Source organism: Diabrotica undecimpunctata, chromosome 9, assembly GCF_040954645.1.
Source record: "Diabrotica undecimpunctata isolate CICGRU chromosome 9, icDiaUnde3, whole genome shotgun sequence".
Classification (NCBI taxonomy): Eukaryota; Metazoa; Arthropoda; class Insecta; order Coleoptera; family Chrysomelidae; genus Diabrotica; species Diabrotica undecimpunctata.
Window position 1 is genome coordinate 24,481,060 of NC_092811.1, and position 21,143 is coordinate 24,502,202.

Genomic DNA, 21,143 nt, shown 5'->3' on the forward strand with positions numbered 1-21,143 from the left:
GAAGCTAAGATGGACTTAAGAGGGTGGGAGGCCTCTGGTAATACAAAAACAGTTGTCAGTTGTCCCTGTTCTTGGTCTTCTCTGGGACTCTTCAAGAGACACTGAAAATCAATAGTGAAACTTTTTGAAGGAATGGGATTGAAACGTCCCATAACTAAGAGACTGATGCAATAATTGCTTTCATGACAATTTAAATAAGGTAATATGTATTATATATTGTAAATCAAGGGTGTGGTTATACTGTCAATTTATTTGTTCTTTGTCGTCAGTATAAATGTTGACATATGACAGCTAGCCTTAAATTTTCTATGACGTTTGTTTATTTTGTTTTTTTGAAGAGGTCAACTTTATGAAGTTTCATTTTAATTAAACGATATATCTTTAATTTTAATAATCTATTTCTGCCACAGTTATAAATAACTTAATAATAGTTTTGAAAGTTTTTTGTAGCGTTTCCCAGTTGTAAACAGATATGTAAGTCTTTTTTATATTTTATTTTGGTATAAACCGATGTAATTTGTTTATCTGTTTGTTTGAAACAAAAATAAATGTTTATTTCATTTCTCTGAAGCATTTTGTCTTTTATTTTAGAAAAATCTCCTAACTTTTTTGTGTTTACCTTTTTAGGAAGGAAGAGTTTTCCTTCATCCAGCAAGTTTAGGATCCTTCGAAGCGGCGCCTTTTTTTTTCTTAAATAGCTAGAAGTCTTTCTTGTTCTATTTGTTCATTTGTCCCAGGAGATTCATGTAAGTAACCCCTTTGTTTCATTTTTTGTAGTTGTCCCAATCCAACCCCCTTGCTATTTACTTATCCACGACCCCAGCTCTCTTAACAAACCCTGAGTGTCGTTCGCATAAGTTTCGATTTATTTTGCTTGCCCTATCTCGACCCTCATAATTTCTGTCCCCAATTTTCTACCACTTATAATCTTCCCTATGGTAGGCAAAATAATATTTCGTTACAAAATACCTCTGGGACTGAAAGGTTTATTAACAATTTTAGCAAAATAATAAAGGTTAAATAAAACTCTCAAAATATAATGTAAAAATGTTTATTCAATAAAACTTACAATATAATTTGTGTAATAAGTCCAGCAGCAATAGTTACACCCCCAATCCTCAGCATGACTCTTCCCAATTCCTTACACTCGCTATACAATTCAAGAGCTATAGGTCGAGACACTTGTATTTCGACAATGGCACTTGTATTGTTACCTAAGAATCTAGGATGCTTCTTCAGTAGTTCTCCAGTACTTTTATTCAACTGCGAAATCAGCTTACTAACAATTACTGGTTCTACTAAAGATTGATGGTGTAGTACCACGGAGAATCCTTTCGTAATCGGTACTGTCACATTAAAAACAACTATTCTGGCCAGAAACTTCGACGCGACCTGAACGGGACTCTGAGGATCGCACAGAATGTTTCCGACAGAGACGTTCTGCATTTCTACTCCAGATAGCGCTACGGTGACTTGATCGCCTGCAAAAACCACCGTTTTTGAAGCTTCTTCGATCGCCAGAGATTTTACTACGGCCGCTTCTCTGTTGGGGCATATAAGAACTTTATCGCCTACGCTCAATGTACCAGTTTCGATCCTTCCTGAGACACAGAACGAAGTACCAGTGCCCTAAAATTATAAAATTAAAAACTATTACTACAGAATAAAATTAATGCTATAAGTATTTTGGAAATATCTTAAGAATAATTGATGGCTTCTACCGTTACTTGATGGAAATTCCTTTTATGTAACAATAAAGCACTGAAAACTTTGTTTTCAAAAATTTCTACAAAATTTATTATAGCAACTTATCACTACAGCTGTTTCGGCAGTGTGTCTTTCTCAAGTGATCTATTTTTGGCATGCGTTTACACTTTATCGTCTAACCCTTTCACTGCGGGAACCGGATATACACGTAAAATAATTTCGTGCCCATACAACGGGAACCGGCTAAATACGCGTACCCTTTTTCGGCATTCGCTGCGGTAACCGTATGCATCAGATACTGCTTACGTATTGTATGTTGCCTATAGAAAAGAGTTAAGCATATTATATCAAAATTTACAATACATTTAAAAATTTTATGCTTCACTGCGGGAGCCGTACAAATCCGCACCTTTTTACACAGGCACGCACTACAGGAATTTACTTGTAAAATCTTAGGATTCCCTTTCGCCGTATTTATGTACGATCGTTTTTAGCAGCGTATTTTAATTTATTTTCTTTAAGAATTTAATTGTGTGAATTACTACAGCTGCTGATAAACCTATTTGAAAAATAGAAAAAAAACCGTCGAATTATGAGTGTTAGTAAATACAATAGAATTGTTATCATATTTCACAGAATGGTTAACAGGTAAGAAATATTCAAATTGAAATAATTTTATTATCTATTGCATTAATTAGCTAATAGTAAAGACGGTTCGAGACGGCTTGTCATATTGTAGGGTATTGTTAAAAGATTTTTATTTACTACCTGAAATTTAAGATATAAATATTTTAATATTATTCAAGTTGGACCGAAATGAAAGACTTATTGTTGTCAAAACATATTTTTTGGATTAGTTCTATAATAAAAAGAATTTATAATACGTGACCATTTGAAAAACCTTTTAGGATAATATTTTATGAATATTCAAAGAATACGTAAACTACAGACTTGATAATGTTAAGATTATTTCTTTTAAGCCACAAATGAATTCTGCATCTCTCCTCCGGTTTGCGTGCAGCGTCTATTTCTATTATGATCATAGTGTTGTACACCATTCTGTACTAGTAGTGTATTTTTTTTACAAAAATAAGTGGGTGCTTCTTAAATTTAGATTTCTCATACATTCTTGACTAATAAAAGCAATTGCTGAGTGAAATGGCTCGTATACGCAAGCGAAAGTGAACTATATGAAATTTTAATGGAAAGTGACAGTGACATCTTGAAGAATCTGATGCAGAAAGTGATGAATCTGGAGAAGAAAATGATAATGAAGAGACTCTACCATCATCAACACAGGTTAGTGAAAATATTGCTTTAACTTTGGAATCTACTTCTCTTCAACAAGCTAAACGTCGTAAATGTGAAAAGATTCCGTTATATAAATGGAAAAAGGGAGATCTACAACCAACAGTTCATAATTTTAATGATAATACATCATAGTGTTTGAATGAAAATTTAAAAAGTAGTCAAGTGTTTTAAGTAGTTTCAAAACATTTTTTGCTTTGACTTTTATGAAAGCAATGGTTGTTGAAATTAACAATTTTTACTAATTCGTAGTGGAACATAGTAATATTGAACAAAATTCTCGTGTCGCAACAAATTGAAAAGACACTGATGTGGATGAAGAGTATTGTTTTCTAGCTTTGTCGTTCCTTACATTGTCGTTGTTACGTTTTTCAGATGACAATAACGTTGACAAAGAAGACTCCCTTTTTAAGCTGCGAATCGTTATAGACCATTTAAAGACCGTTTTTCGTAGATTTCTATATCCAGGCTAGCATTTAAACAGTATATACCCTCTAAAAGGCACAGATTTGGAATTAAATTCCACGTGTTATGTGACTGTGGGACAGGCTACAATTTAGACTTTATCATTTATACTGGGTCTAATGACATTAAAATCTTCGATAAAGACCTAAAAAAGGCATAGTCTGTAATGTGCCTTTATGCATTACGCCATGTTTTGAAAAATACCATTGTATAACAAATTTTAAATTTTCCTTTTAATGTAGTCAAAACTTTTTTTATATTTTGCATTTGAATGTTTTGTGTACCATTTGTTTGTAGTTTTTTACCTTGTTGCTACAATTACTAATAATAAATAAAATAATGATAATTTTTCAGTATATTTAATTTTTTTTTATTTCTCAAAAATCTAACAGCAACAAATTTATAGTTACTTGTTACTTCTACTAAATTGTAAATACAGTCCTGAATAGACTGTATTGATACACTGCGTGAACCGTATTTATACGCCATAGTACTTCATCGACTGACTGCGGCAACCGTGTTGATCAGCACGGGCATGAAACAGCCGTACCAGAAACCATACTACTTTTATAACTAGCCGCAGTGAAAAGGTTTAATGAAATAGGTTGAGGAGGGGAGAACTGTTTGTCTCAAGTTGGTCATTCAGAATTATATCTGTGTTTTTTAATTTGTTAATTTCCATAGATTCTAACAAAGATAGCTTAAGGCCTTTATTTTGAATATGAAGAATTTGAAATTCGTCATTAAAAGAATGATTATGATCTAGAAGGTGAAGTGCGTATTTAGAATCTGTTTTTCCATTATTGAAAGCCCTTTTATGTTCTGCTATTCGTTTATTAAAATTTCTACCAGTTTGACCGATGTAAGTTTATGGGCAGTCGCCACATATAAGTTTGTATACACCAATGTGTAAGTGCCTTTTATTTTGGCTCTTGTTGTTTTTAATATATTTGCCCAAGTTGTTGTTTGTTCTGAAAGCTGGTGTTATTTCTTTCTTTTTTATGTGTTTGGTCCAAAAACTTACATCGGTCAAACTGGTAGAAATTTTAATAAACGAATAGCAGCACATAAAAGGGCTTTCAACAATAAAAAACAGATTCTATATACGCACTTCACCTTAGCATAAATGCACTCTGTCGAAACAGCTGTAGTGATAAGTTGTTATAATCAATTTTGTGGAAATTTTTGAAAACAAAGTTTTCAGTGTTTTATTGTTACAATATCTTAAGATTCCTTATAATGGGTATAAAAATTGTTTAATATTTTAAGACTTGTTTCATAACGTATTTCAACGTATATATTGTCAAATTTAACGTGTTTTAAATTAAAATTGTGGTTTATTTCCATTAAATATAATAGATAGCACATGAGATCACATATAAGAGTTATTTTTTTAAATTATTTCCGAAAAAACAACAACAAAGTGTGATTAACTTTTATAACAAAAACCGATATCTCACTGTACTGCATAAAATATATTTGTTTTTAATGAAACACTATATTTTATTTCAAATTTAAAATCCACTTTACTTCCCCGTTACAAGAATACAAAGTTGTTTTGTGAATACAGGGTATTTAAGAAGATATAACCAAATTTTAAGAAACACCGTAACAAATTCAACGCCCTATATAATTGAGCAACGATCTGTTGTAGCCGTAGTTTTTAAATTATTGTTAAAATTTATCAAAATGATTGATTTTGCTAATATTCTTTAAAGCTAATACAGGATAAGTCAAAACACAAATTCATTCTCTCTTGTCGTTTCTCCATTAATGAGGATCGTGATTTCTTCCAATACTCCTAACAATTGTTCTCCATTGGTCTCTATACACCGCTGCTCTGAGAGCTTCGTATAATGAGTTTCCAGCTGAATTTCGACGCGGAACCGAGATGGCGCCAAGCGTGAATCGGGTCGCTACACATCCCATCTTCACTTACTGAAATTGTCATCGTTATGGGAAGAAATTCTCTTGGGAAAATAGTGCAGTGGTTTCCCATTGTCTTCTGCACCGCTGTATATGCGTCGTTTCTGTGGCTACCATGCTCGCCGCATGATCAGTTTTGGAACAGCCAGCTGCCCGTTGTAGTAGTCTGTATGTAGTAGAAAGAAATATAGTGACCCGTTTGCCCTCGGAAACCTAATAGCCATTCGGGGTCGGAAGAACCAAGAGATAGCCAAGAGAGGCTGATAGAAAATATTAAAGACATTTCACTCAAGACTTGTTGAAAAAGAGTAAAATGTGAAGGCCCTTATGATGCGCCAGGTGCGTTTCAGAAGCGTATGAGTATTGCTACACTTTGTATTCCCGTTCCTACTTCGGGGTGTTGCCTACAGGCTGTATGGCTCGTCCAGCATGCTATAGCATGGAGGATAGGGTGCACGCCATTTTACAATGTAGACATCCTAACTCCATGGCCAGACAAATTCATTACTTGCTCAGTATTTATGCATCACCTTTAGTTTAATTTGTACTAAGTATTTCACATCCCTATTTATTTTACTTTACCTTGAACACATCATTTATTGAAAGTCTAAAGGGCTTCGAAATGGGCCTATCTGGAGAACGGAATTGATCTGTAAATTAAAAATTTGGATAAAAATGTTGAACTTATAAGATGATAATAATTTAGTAAATGTATATATAGCAAAAAATCATATTTCAATCTCACCTATAACATCCAACAAAGAAGGCCCTTCATACCACTGCAACAGCTCACTCTCTGTAGGTTTCTTGACCAAGTTCTGTCCAGTCAATCCACTACAAGGTACAAACGTGACGTCAGACTCCTTGAATCCAGCTTGCTTCAGGAAAGCCTTTAATTTCTTTAAGATTTCGTTGAATCTCTCTGGCGACCAAGAAACAGTGTCCAGTTTGTTAATTGCTACAGCCAGTTGAGACACTCCGAGAGATCGTACGAGTAAAGCGTGCTCTCTCGTTTGTCCTCCGTGGTCGAAACCCGATTCAAATTCGCCTCGAGTCGCATCAACAACCAAAAGAGCTACGTCGGCTTGACCTGCCCCGGAGATCATATTAGGAATGAAATCCTTATGACCGGGTGCGTCTAATAGTGTTACCTACAAGTAAAAATGTATATTCAATAAAGGTCAAAAAAATTAAAGTGGTCCTAGAGTTTAATAAATCTCGGACTGAGAGGTCGTCTTACAAACGAAGTCCAACAAATACCTATTACTTACCGCCTTTGTTTTGGTTTCGAACTGAAATCGACCAACGTCCATTGTTATACCACGATTACGTTCCTCTCCGGTTTCGTCTAAAACCCAGGCGTACATAAAACTTTGTTTTCCTAATTTTCTACTTTCTTGTTCGTATTTGTGCATCACTTTTTGATTAACCTAAAAAAATTATTATTATACAGTATGTACGTAAATCTTTCAGCTGGACATAGGTAATATACATTGAGGTAATTGTGGCAACTGCGCTTTCTTCAGACCACTGTTGATATTTGGGTCTGTATTCTTATTCTTCTTCTTCTTTAGATGCAAATCCACTAATGGATGTTAGCGATCACATTTTCCATTAATTCTCTATTTCTTGCAATATGTATCAGAGATTGTATGTCGTTAATCCCTGTCCATTGCCTTATGTTTCGGAGCCAGGACATTTTCTTGCGTCCCATTCCTCTCTTGCCTTCAATTTTACCCTCGATTATAAGTTGGAGGAACTGGTATTTTTCATTTCGCATGATGTGACCTAGATACGCCGTTTTCCTTTTCTTGATTTTCTTGTTTCGAAAAGTTGGCGTTCTTGGTTTATTCTTTTAAGGACATCTATATTTGTGATTTTCGCTGTCCATGGTATTTTTAGGATACGGCGATAGAGCCACATTTCGAAAGCTTCTAATCTGTTTATATCCCTCGTTTTGAGTGTCCAGCCCTCTACGCCATATAGCAGCACTGACCACACGTAGCACTTAGTAAACCTTAGTCTCAGTTGAAGATCGAACTCTGAACAAGTCAGTACCTTCTTGAATTTTACGAAAGCTTGTCGAGCTTGCTCAATGCGACATTTTACTTCCCTGTTCGATGCCCAGTCTTCAAAAAGCCACGATCCCAGGTATTTAAATTTACTCACTCTTTCAATGGACTTAGTATTCAGTGTTATGGTGGAGTTTTCAAGTGCATCCAAGTTTCTGGAGATGATCATAAATTTGGTTTTTTTGGTATTAATCTCTAATCCCATTCGCTTACTGTATTCTCCGATTATAGTGACAAGTTGTTGAAGATCGACTATGTTGTCACAAATTAAGACACCATCATCAGCATATCGTATGTTGTTGATCAGTACTCCATTCACTTTGATTCCCATCTTTGCATCCTCCAGAGACTCTTGAAATATGGCTTCCGAATAAATGTTAAATAAAAGAGGGGAAAGCACACATCCCTGTCGAACGCCCCTTCTTATATGTATGGGTTTGGATATAGAATTGTCTATTTTTAACTGTGCCGTTTGATGCCAGTACAAGTTTTCAATGCATCTTATGTCTTTTTGGTCTATATCAACTTTCTTGAGGATCTGCATTAACTTGTGGTGTTGGACACGATCAAACGCTTTTTGGTAATCTAAAAAGCATAGGAACACATCCTTCTTCTGATCGTAACAATTTTGGACCAGCACCTGTGTTGCTACTATTGCTTCTCGTGTTCCTAAACCTTGCCTAAACCCGAACTGGGAGTCACTGATGTCCCATTCACATTTTTTGTATACTCTTTGATGTAGTATTTTTAAGAATATCTTTAAAGTGTGACTCATCAGGCTAATGAGTCTGTGATCCTCACATCTTTTTGCATTGACTTTCTTGGGCAGGGGAATAAAGGTAGAGCGTAATCACTGTTGAGGATAGCAGCCAGTTTCATAAATAAAGTTAAATATTTTGTGTAGTGCTGAAATTCCCCTTTCATCCAGTAATTTGAGTATTTCTGACGGGATTTCATCTGGTCCAGGTGCCTTATTGTTTTTTGAATTGAATATTGCCTTTTCTATCTCCTCTTTGGTGATTGAAGGGCCAGTCAGCTGGTCGTCTGTATAAACTTCACTCATGGGTCTTTCGTCATGGAAGAGCTCCTGGATATAATTTTCCCATATATCAATTTTTTCCTTTTCACCCAGCACTATCTGGTTATCCTGATTAACTATGGTGGTTGGTCTTCGTTTTCTGTATATTCCAGCAGTCTCCTTAAGCTTTTTATGTAAATTACGGTCGTCGTGCTGTCGTTGTAAATGTTCTAGATCGATACATTGTTGCTTAAGCCATTCATTTTTTGCTATTCTTATTTTTGCTTTTATTTGCCTGTTAATGTTTTCATACATATTGCTGCCATCTTGTTTATTCTTGTGTCTTCGTCGTTCTTCCATTAGTAATAGTATTTCGTCTGTCATTCATTTTTGCCTCTTGTTATTTCGTTTGTACCCTAAGTTGTTTTTCATGATGTCTGTTACAGCACTTGTAATCGTATTCCATGTTGGTGTTAGATCTTCGGCAATGTTTGTCGTCAATATTTGAATTTGTGCGTTTATTTCATTGCTTATTTCTGCTTGTATCATTGGGTCTTTCAGTTTGTCCAGTGCTATATGTTGTTGAGTTTCAGGCTTGTTCTTGCATGAAAGAGCGATCTTTATGACGGCCACTAATAGTACGTGGTCAGAAGGGACATCTGCTCCAGGGTATGTGCAAGCTCTTTTGACAGTTGTGCTGAATCTACCGTTGATAAGAATGAAGTCTATTTGATTTCTTATTATGTTCTGAGCTCTATCGGCTGGAGATTTCCAAGTATAAAGGCGATGGGGGTGGAGTTGGAACCATGTGTTGGTAACTCTAATGTTTTCTTCTTGACAAAATTGTATTCTTATTGCCTTCGAGAATGTTGTTGATGTTCTCTTTTTGACCTATTTTTGATCATGTGGTCGCTACCTGTTAAAAACTGTAATCTTATATACGAATAAACTTACCTGTCCCAATTCACAGAGAAGTCTGCCCATCAACGTACTCTTCCCAGCATCCACATGCCCAATCACAACCATATACAAATGCTCCTTTTCATCTCCCCTTTCCTTTTGGTACAGCTGCTGCGGATCAAATTTGCTATCTCTGGTTTTGGCTTGCTTCACTTCCTCGCCAAAGTCCAAAGTATGGTTATTGACGGGTGTAACTTTCCCAGAAGCGGGAGACTGAGATCTAGGCGTAAAACTACCTTTTTGTGGCAGATCAAAACCCTTCGTGATGTTGGTAACGGTTTTCGGAGTGGAAGAAATCACTTTCGTCTGTTCAATCTGAGGAGTTTGAACTATGTCTGGCTGAGCAACTACTTTAGAATTTAAGTGAAATATACTTTTTAAAACTACAGATGTGTTAAAATTTGTACTATACTAGATTTGCCCCACTACCACTAGTTTACATATCTATCCTAAGGTATACAAAATATATCGGTTTATATATAATTTTGGTGTAAAAATAAATGAGACTCTTAGAAGACAAGATTTTTAGTCTAAATAAATAATTATCTTATTTATATTGTCTCTATATTTTAAAGTTATAAAACTTTTAGAGAAAATGAGAATTTTTCAGTAACCCAATCAACTTAATATACCTAATCTAATGAATGACTCTAATAAATAACAAAAAGAGTATAAGGATCGGCGGTTAAAAACATGAGATCAATGCAGTTAAAAGTTCAAAATCAAGTTCACGGGTCAAGGAATTAAAATAAGGGCATCTCTTATCAAAATAACACTTTAGTATAACAATCAAAAATTATGAGACACTGAAGAAAATCATAATAATATACAGTTTATATTCTGGTATTCCACAAAAACCCCCATGAACAAGTTACACCTAACATACAAATAAATGGTATCACCCTTCAGAGTTCCCAAAGCTTCATATACCTGGGCAGAGAACTAAATAGTCAACTAGACCATTCAAAAGAAATTAGAAGACGCACTGAAATAGCAAGATCTGGTTTCATGAATATGAGATTGATAACACTAAAGTGTTATGTGTGGTCTCTATTACTATATGGATGTGAGACCTGGACATTAAAACAGTATGACGTCAACAAATTAATTTCATTTGAAATGTGGATGTACCGCCGAATGCTAAGAATAAGCTGGACCAGCAGAACTACGAATGAAGAAGTACTGAGAGCAATGAACACACGCCTTCATCTGGTCAATACTATCAAAATTATAAAGACGTCATATCTAGGACACATATTGCGCCATAGGGAATTTAAGCAACTCCAGGTAATATTAGAAGGCAAGATTGAAGGTAAAAGGGGCATAGACGGAAAGAAAAAATCTTAGCTACGAAACGTCAGGGATTGGACCCACACAAGAGGAAATGAATTAATTCATCAAGCCCAGAACAGAGAGAAATTTGCCACACTGATCGCCAACCTCAACAGAGAAGGCACTTAGGAGGAGGAGGAACGACTCATTAAGAACATAGAAGGAATTGATAAGAATTATTTCCGAGAATTTCTAGTCACTGGATTTAAAACGAGTTCGTAATTTCGTCTCATTATGTTGTCGAGTCTCAAAAAGAAAGGTACTAACACGCGTATTATAACTATTTTTTAGAATAGAGATGGTTAAGTGTAGTACGAGTAAACAGATCTCGAAAATCTCAAAATTAGGTTTGCAATAACGACGAATTTACTATACAAATAAAAAATCAGGGTCAAATACTTAGGATATTATGAACTTAGGATATTAATATAGGTTTTCTATTGTGAGAAAATCTATAAAATACCAAATAAAGATGACAGAATAAATCAATTAAAAAATGGGCATAATAAAAATTAACTTTTAACAAAAACGGCAGTTACAAAATGGCGAATAAAATAAATGTACATAAATAAAAGTGAAAAATAACTTAAAATACAACAATTGTAGCTGTATATTCCCGGCTATGTATGTCACCATACTATCTAATAAAAATTAAAACATATATATATATATATATATATATATATATATATATATATATATATATATATATATATATATATATATATATATATATATATATATATATATATATATATATATATATATATATATATATATATATATATATATATATATATATATATTATGAGGACGTTTAGGTCATGAAACATTTTGTCAAAATATTGGTTGCGTTCAGAAGACCTCAGCGGCTGGACAGCTGATTAACCGGTAGCATTCAAACGCTTCTAGCGCAACCCCCTGGAAGTCAGCCGCTGCCAAATTCACTTAGCCTACTTTATTTCCGCTGGATGAACTCAGCGGTTTCACGGGGCAATAATGAGTTTTAGTTTTTTAAAGGTTTTAATTAAACATCATTTGGTTAGATCTAAAAAATGAATTTTTACAGGAAACGGAAGTAGTTTGGTACTGAACGAGATTATTTATTTATATAAGTAATTATGTAAATATTAAGGTTAGATTCCTCGAAACGTTTTTGTCTGCTGGATCTAAGCCGCTGGATATAACCACTAAGCGCTTTGTGCTTAAAGTCAGCCGCTGAAGTCATTTGAACGCACCCAATGTTAAATAAATTAAACCAACCTAAACGTTATAGTTTATTCGTCTTCCGGGTTTGGACCGTGTCATTTGTGAGTGACCCAAAAGTGGGTTCATCTCGACGTTTCGCTACAATTGTATGTAGCTTCTTCAGGAGAACAAAAAAGAAAAAGAAAACAAAAGACAGGAAGATGGGTAGTTAGCAACGGTAACTCAGTTACTCAACGCAACCAGAGGCGAATACTAACTACCAAGATGGGCATTTGGTCACAGTAACTCAACTACTTAACGCAGCCAGAGGTGAAAACCAAATGCCAGGACAGGGATTCACGTCCAACAGCTCAGAACACTAACGGGTCGAGAGGCGGGGAGTGAATCCGACGATTACTCCGCTACCGCTCTATTTATAGTCGCGGTGACCTGTCGTGTCGGGACCTATCGGCACACTCCGTGGCGCGAACGTCAAGAAGCGCGCGCTGGCCAATCATGTGGCTGTCCACAACTACCTTCCTGTCTTTTGTTTTCTTTTTCTTTTTTGTTCTCCTGAAGAAGCTACATATAATTGTAGCGAAACGTCGAGATGAACCCACTTTTGGGTCACTCACAAATGACACGGTCCAAACCCGGAAGACGAATAAACTATAATTCTGACTCTGGCCGTGGAAGCCTACGATTTCATTCAACCTAAACGTACTCATAATATAGGTATATGTACATAAATAAAAATCATCAACTTAAGACACAAACTACTTAAAACAGTTTAAATCATTTCACAAAAAATAAACTAAGTAAAACTCATACAAAATAGATAATTTTTAAGTAATATATAGGGTGTAACAAGAAGGTGGATCATAAACTAAGCCATATAATCTGGAGCCATAAATGTCACGACTTAATCTAATGCACCTCAGTATAAATGAACTAACAGGAGAAGCCATTTAAGTAGCAACTTAAAAATTTAGTTTATAGGTATATTTCGTGAACAGTTTTGACATTTTTTTAGGGCTTTGGTATAGCAAGGACAACTATCACAAAAATGAAACCGTCGCATCCATAAAAATTTATGAAAGTTGCGATTATCAGGGCTGTAGATTGTTTTGTGTTAAAAAATTAGTTTCACCCCATATTTTTCAAAAAAAAAATTCCTTTTAGTACTTTTTAGAAAAGGCATCAGGATCATTAGCGCTATCTATTATAATCAGATCGATGTGGTAAAAGAGAACAACGTCTTTTCAAATGAAATACAGATTGAGAGGGGCGTCAGGCAGGGCTATGTCCTGTCTCCTGCTTTGTTCAATTTGTATTCAGAGGAAATAATCCAGGAAGCACCAGAAGAACTAACTATGGGAATACAAGTAAATGGCCGACCAATCAATAATATAAGGTTTGCCGACAACTCTATTTTATTAGCGGAATGTCTTGAGGATTTACAACAAATGGTTGACAGAGTGGTAGAAGTCAGTGAAGAAAACGGACTGTCCCTATACACAAAAAAGACACAATTCATGGTAATTACAAAAGCCCAACAGCGCCAAGAAAACATAACAATATATGGAGAACAAATTAAAAAAGTTGAAAAATATAAATATCTGGGTACAATAATTAACGAAAATAATGAGTACACAGAAGAGATTAAGGCAAGAATAGGACAGGTAAGAAATTCTTTCAACAAATTGAAAAAAGTACTATGCAGCAGGGACATTTCAATTTCTTTAAAGATAAGACTTCTGAGATGCTACGTGTTCTCCGTATTATTTTATGGGTTGGAGGCTTGGACATTAAAGAAAGATGTTTCGGACAGATTAGAAGCCTTCGAGTTATGGGCCTACAGAATAAGTTGGGTGGATAGAGTCACGAATGTCGAGGTGTTGAGAAGAATGGGAAACGATAAAGAGGTTTTAAATACAATTAAAGTCAGAAAACTGCAACATCTGGGACATGTTATGAGGGGCGAGCGTTATAAATTGTTACAATTAATAATGCAAGGAAGAATACATGGTAGAAGGAGTCGCGGAAGAAGACGCATCTCCTGGTTAAACAATTTGAGAGCTTGGTTTAACTGCACTTCTGCTGACCTCTTTAGAGCAGCGGTGTCGAAAGTGCGAATTGCCATGATGGTTGCCAATCTTCTTAGAGAAGGTGGCACATGAAGAAGAGAAGAAAAGGCTTTTACGACTGGAAAAACGGAGACGACGGGAATTGAAGCAACAATTAATCGAATGGATAATGAGAGAATAGTCCAAATAACAAGCGATTTAAGATCATCAGCACAAGACAACCAGGAAGATCCTTTAAAAGATGACGAGATAACTGGCACTCAAAGTCAAAATACGAGTACAGTGCTAAGATCTGACAAGCACCTAATTTCAACTTAAACATTCCTCTACAAACTCCCGGTGTGAAATATAGGTTTCATTAATTCTAAAACATTTTTTATTAAGTTGGATTTATTTAATTCTTAATTAAGTGCTTATAAGAAATCCATCTGTCCATTTTCATAAAAAATTGTCAATCAGTTCACGAGATACTAAAAAAAATCGATTTCCATATTGTAATTTTAAATTGCTGTAACTTCCTTTATGTGTACATTTTTAGTACTGCAAATTAGGTTCAATAAGATTATGTGACTCAATTTCTGATCTACCATTTTGTTACACATTCTATATAAATATCAAAACACTTCAGTCTTGCCTAATTTTTAAAAGGTACTACTAAACAATATTGTGTATATGTAGAAGTACATTCAACATAATTTTTTATCTGGGTGAACTAATTTGCAAATATAATTTTTGCTAAAAGGTAGACAAAAGACGCACGCTATGTATATATCACGATGGAAGTTGAGTCTTTGCCATTCCTTGACGTTCTTATTCAGAAAAACCCACCTCACAGTTTTTCCTATTCTGTGTACCGGAAACCCACTCATACGAACCGTTATCTCAATGACCAGTCACATCATCACCCCGCCCAACTCAATTCAGTTATCAACACTCTTATTTCCCGTTCCATAAGACTTATCAACAACAATCAGAGGTCATCCGAAATCAATTCAATAAGGCAAATACTCTTACAAAACGGCTACCACAAAACCCAAATCAATAAGAGCATTCAAAAACATCTAAACCCCATTCCATTCAAAAAAGTGACCTTCTTGTCAGTGGTAAAAGCAAGAAGCCACATTGTTTTAAACACATTGATATGTCTGCGATTCTGAATACAATGTACAAAATATTCTCCAACACCCTGTACAGCCGTTTAAGTACGTACGTGGAAGAAATCCTTGGTGAGTATCAAAGCGGTTTTAGGCCAGGTAGGTCAACAATTGACCAGATTTTTGTGCTACGTCAAATCTTAGAAAAAACCAATGAATTTAATATTGACACGTTCCATCTCTTTGTGGACTTTAAGTCAGCGTATGATAGCGTCCTAAGAGGTAAATTATACGAAGCCATGAATGAACTTAACATTCCCCATAAATTAATAAGGCTCGTAAAAACAACTATGAGTAAAGTGATCTGCAGAGTGCAAATACAAGGCGATATGTCACAAGCGTTTGAAACATATGCAGGGTTACGGCAGGGAGACGCGCTGGCGTGCCTTCTCTTTAATATAGCGTTAGAAAAGACTATAAGAGATGCCGAGTTACACAATAGGGGAACAATCTTTAATAAATCAACGCAGATTATGGCTTACGCTGACGATCTGGATTTGATCGCACGTACTACACGAGGACTTAAAGAGATGACTTCCACCTTCTTGACAGCCGCACAAAATATGGGCCTTAAAATAAACGAGGAAAAAACCAAAATGTTAGCATCTATTCCAAATAACAGAGATTGAGCTAGAAACGCCGAAGAAAACTTCAGTATAGACCAATATAATTTTGAGGTAGTAAATAAGTTTACATATTTGGGTTCTCTCATAACAAACGATAATGACACATCTGAAGAAGTAAAACGGAGGGTACTGCTAGCAAACAAATGTTATTTTGGACTAAGCAAGCAGCTAAAAAACAGAAATTTAAGCCAGAAAACCAAACTAATAATATATAGAACACTCATCCTACCAGTGCTGACATATAGGTCAGAAACATGGACCATCTCCAAAATAGACGCAAATCTTCTGCTCGTCTTTGAAAGGAAGATACTAAGAAGAATAATGGGCGCATTCTGTGAGAATGGTATTTGGAGAAGGCGATATAATTTCGAATTGTACGAGAAGTATAAAAAAATAGTAAATGGTAGAGATGTAATATCCTTCATAAAAATAGGTAGGCTTAGATGGGCTGGACATGTGTCAAGAGCAAATGAAAATTACCCACCCAGACGAACTCTATTATCGGTCCCAGTGGGAAATAGGAGTAGAGGCAGACCACGACTGAGGTGGAGGGACGGTGTGGACGAGGACGCAAGGAAAATCGGCGCGGCAAATTGGCAACGGTTGGCGATGAACAGAAACGACTGGCGGACTAGACTGGGGAAGGTCAAGGCTCAACTAGAGCTGTAGCACCACTGATGATGATATGTCTGCGATGCCCATCGTTTACACTTCGCAAAGAGAGCTTAGATAGATAGTACAATTTTCATGTAATGGTTTATATAATCTTTTATACCCTCTGTTAAAGTCCACCTATAAGTTCATAACGCCCCAACTCATCGATGTTAGAATGAAAAAGACCTGTACTTAAAAAACTACATGACCCAGGCACTTGTAAATGGTAGACTTGCTTCGACAAACGAGAACTGAAGATTTTTTAAGCATTACTAATCAATGCTTAAAAAATCTTCAATTTTCATCAATATTTTATCTAGAATATTTCTAGATAGGAAAATAGAATTATCTAGAAATATCTAGAATTTAAAAATATATTTCTAGTAATATTTTTCCAAACTATCTACCACATATGCACAATATTCAAATATTATTATCTAAAGTTTAAGTACTTCTACATATCACATATTCAAAATCACCAGTTACCTCTTGAGATACTTGATAATTCGGCTGTCTGGTGATTGTGTACTAAAATCGAATCTTTGAATATTTACACATTTTTGAGGCAAAATGATCTTAAATTTAACAAAACGTCTTTTATATTTTCGACATACAACCTTTCCAAACAGAGATCTCCGTTTTTCAATATTAAAACAAGCATTTTTTATGCTACTAACATTAAAGTTACAGACAAGAGGTTCCCTCTTTTTAGGTACTACCTCTTCTTCACATTCAATGAATGGAATTTCAAAATTGTCATCTATTTTATTTCTTGAAATGACCGGTGCACTAGTAGTACCTTTTAAAGCTACAGACAAATCGATTTTTAGTTTATTTTGAGTATTATTAGGAAGAGCACTCAGTGACTTAGATGAGGATATTGAAATGTTCATGTTCTCTATTTGAGGAACTATGTCCGAAACATTACTTTTGTTTATTGATAATTTTTGGATTTGGGTGTCAAGATCTAAGTTTCGAGTATCTACAGAATTGCTTTTTAAATGTGTTGACACTAAGTCACTTAAGTTGACAAATTTTTCATTTTCTAATTTTGCGGCAAACATGTTAGCAGTGTCATCCTTTTTTGGACAAACATTGTCAGTTTTAAAGCTTGACTTTTCACCTAATGATAAATTTGGAATAGTAAATTGTCTTTTTACTGTGTTTGCGTTTTCATGTAGTGAATTTTTATTTAATGATATTTTAGGAACTATAAATTCAGATTGTTCGTTTACAGATAGTTTAGGAATTGTAAATTTAGACTCTCCGCTAGATTTTAAATTTGGGATAACAAATTTAGGTTTATCCACGTTTGAGTTATTAATATTATGTATATTGTTAAAAATATTAGGAATCGTAAATTGTTTTTTGTTTTCACTAGAGTGTGGGGCAAATATTGAATTTGTTGGCAGTATTTTTTTATTTATTTTAGTATGTTGGTTGTAATCTTACCTTGCAAAATTTGAAAAAAATGAGGTACATCCATCAAGGAAACATAAAAAAAAACAAAGAAATATATTTAGTTAAACAGTATTAAGAATTAAACAGTGGAATAATCGAAACAATAATTGTAATTCATCAATATATCACTATCAAAAGCAGTATTAGAACTGACATAATAGCAAAAATTAAATACATATTTATTAAATTAAAGTAAGAGAAGTTTGGCACTTGTGTTAACTCTCCAGATTTAGCCATACGGCTCACACTCCCTCTAAGGGGAAAATTCACTCATGCCAGATACCTACGGTATCAAAAGAATTGAGCTCCGGTGGGACTCTGTCCATGTTAACGAGCCCTACGTGACTTGGTATGTTGGAGTATCTTCACAGGACGTCGCGAGCAGTACAGCTTTCTGCATGGCCTTATAAACATGTTCATCAAGATCCAGCTGTTTTATGTTCACTACGAGGTGTTTGGGAGTAACACCGGTAGTAGATAGAATAATAGGTACTGTCTGGGTACTTTCCATTCTCCATTGTCTCCTGATTTGTATTTCTAAATCTCTATACTTGGCAATCTTTTCGTTGTATTTAACGCGCAAATTATTGCTGTTAGGTATCGCCACATCAATAAGTGTTGTTTGCCTGGTAAGTTTATTAACTAGTATGAGATCTGATCTATTATGTGCCACTAGTTAGTCTGTGAGCACAGTGCGGTTCCAGTATAGCTTGTAGTTGTCATTTTCAAGTATTCTGTCAGGGACATATTGATAGTAAAGAAGATGGTCGGTTTGGAGAAGTCCCAGTTTGTCAGCTAGTTTTTGATGGATAATCTTTCCTACTGAGTCATGGCGTTCTTTATAATCAATTATACTTAACTCTTATTATTATCACCTTCATTAGTACGATTTTCACACAATCTCAAAATTACATATAAAGTTAAAATATATTTAAGTACAACCTCAATAACAAAGATCATCTCCAGCTGTGACCTAGACTGTGCTAATCCAGACTGTGTTTAACTTTCAAGCAAGTGCAGGTTCTATTAAGTGCACCTTAACCTAAAGGAATGTTTTCCCAAAGTAAAAGTCTAGAACATGTATTAGCAATCCAAACAGAGTAGCTATTCTAATTTATAATTCTGGAAGCAATATTACTTTAGATTCAGTAATTAATAGATTTACCAATTACAATACCATTTTATTTACCAATGTCATAATATATTATGTTAGTCAAGAGAAGTAACAGAAACTAAATAATATATGTGCGAGTAAGAAGCAGTTATGAAAGAGAAATGAGCACTTTTTACTGGTGGCCAAAATAAAAAATTTAATATTGATTGACCATTCTCGTCAATCTCTTCTTGTCCATTGCTTTCATCCTCCAATTTGTGACATTGTCTTTTTAGATCATCGTCCATCCATCCACTTATCCATTTTCCACCTTGTTCTGGGTCGACCTCTTCTCGGACATCTTTCAATCATACTTGACAGTAACATTTTCGGTAGTCTATCATCTGGAGAAGGCTACATGAGGCAAAAACTATATATATAAGTAACCTGTGATATATAGATAACACACTTATACTAGCAGTGAATGAAATCAAAATGATTACCATCACCGAACAAGCAGGCTAAGCGAAGAATTCAGACTTCAGAACAACGCCAAAAAAAAACAAAAATACAGTCCATAGACAGAGCAAATACTTAATAATCTACTGAACATACACCAAGTGGCGAATTTCAAAGTGGTAGACAGATTTACTATTTTTGTTGGGAATAAGCCACAATTTTACTTTAAAATTAAGTTTATTTGACATTTCAATTTCCACTTTAGAAATCGTTCTTAATTATTTGTTTTTATACCTTACGTAAATACAATGTCTGCACATTATTGACAATAAACAAGGTTTTACATATCTAATAGGGCATGCTAATCCTAGCACAGTTTCATATTACCTCACAGAATTTACACAAATATAGTATTTAATCTTCTAACCTATCTGACCTGTATAGAAGATTATGACCAACAACTCCACTTCATATTGTAATAATATAAGTGATAAAAGCTAAATAAATGTTGTATTAACTAATTTTGTTGATTAAATTTCCTATAATAATAGTAGACTTTAGCAGTTCTTTGATATAACAAAATAATAATGTAACTTGCTGATTTAATATTAATTTTGGAGCAAACTATAAGCTAAATATATAGATTAGATTATTAGATATTCTATTAATGGCACTACCATTATTTTGATTATTCCACTGATATTGATAAATCTACTGAACATTTAACTGAAACTACTTAGTTCTACAAAATAAATAAATATTATCATTCACCTTTTTCAACGGTAGCTGTTTTATATTGTGAGTCTTCTAAGATTGTGTTTATAGACTTCTCTACATCAAACTTCGATTTTATTATAATATTGACTAAATCATTCCTAGAAATGTTAACAGACTCCAGGGTTTTATTAATCTGAGCGATACAAGATGTTAATTTGGCTCTATCATCATCTGATAATTCAGCCTCCTGTTCATCTTCTTCCTTAATGTCCCCTTCAGAACTTCTCTGTGACATGTCTCTGTTATAAATGAACTGTTTATTGCTTGGGGATATAAAATAATCATCATCCATAGAATGTCCATAAACATCGTCGTATCCGTCATAATCTAAAAAATCAAATACATTAAAGAATACTACAACTTTATGGTAAAAATGAGTTACCATCTGAATAGTCCATATTTCTAATATCTCTGTGTCGTGCCATGATGTTGATAATATATTTAATATATAATTAACTAAGATGTAGTTTTATAATTAAAACATAGTATAGAATAAATTCTATAAACACTAGCCAAATAAATTAACTTTTTGATTTTACGTCATGTACATTGTCACATTTTCATAAATGACGACATAAATGATTGATGACAATTGAATTGTGTGACTTTGACACCTTTAAAAATTTGCCATAGGCGTTGGGCATATTTTGTAAAAGTCACTACATTGCAAATAAATCAATTTATTTAATTAAAGACTTCATGGTTTGACTTAAATTCGATGTACCTGTGAAGAAATAATTTTATTACACAAAGCAATTTATATTTTTTCCATAATATCACAGTCAATGTCGTATAAGTATCTTTATATAAAATTAGTAAAATGTAATTATTTTTTATCACACAATTCCACCTGACT

At 34.4% G+C, this 21,143-nt stretch overlaps 1 protein-coding gene across 2 annotated transcripts; it reads right to left on the bottom strand.

Moving 5' to 3' along the window:
• Positions 1–1,035: 1,035 nt before the first annotated feature.
• On the bottom strand, positions 1,036–20,871 carry HBS1 (translation elongation factor EF-1alpha (GTPase) HBS1). Of its 2 annotated transcripts, none has more exons than XM_072542962.1 (7): positions 20,670–20,871; positions 20,282–20,614; positions 9,451–9,803; positions 6,678–6,836; positions 6,152–6,557; positions 5,989–6,056; positions 1,036–1,629 (listed from the first exon to the last, which is right to left on the bottom strand). In XM_072542962.1, the coding sequence occupies exons 1-7, from the start codon at positions 20,710–20,712 to the stop codon at positions 1,066–1,068; spliced, it is 1,926 nt and encodes a 641-aa protein (XP_072399063.1). In that variant the 5' UTR covers positions 20,713–20,871; the 3' UTR covers positions 1,036–1,065. The 2 variants fall into 2 exon arrangements, with proteins under 2 accessions (XP_072399063.1, XP_072399062.1); XM_072542961.1 differs by having other exon boundaries at positions 9,451–9,806.
• Between the last annotated feature and the right edge of the window lie 272 nt (positions 20,872–21,143).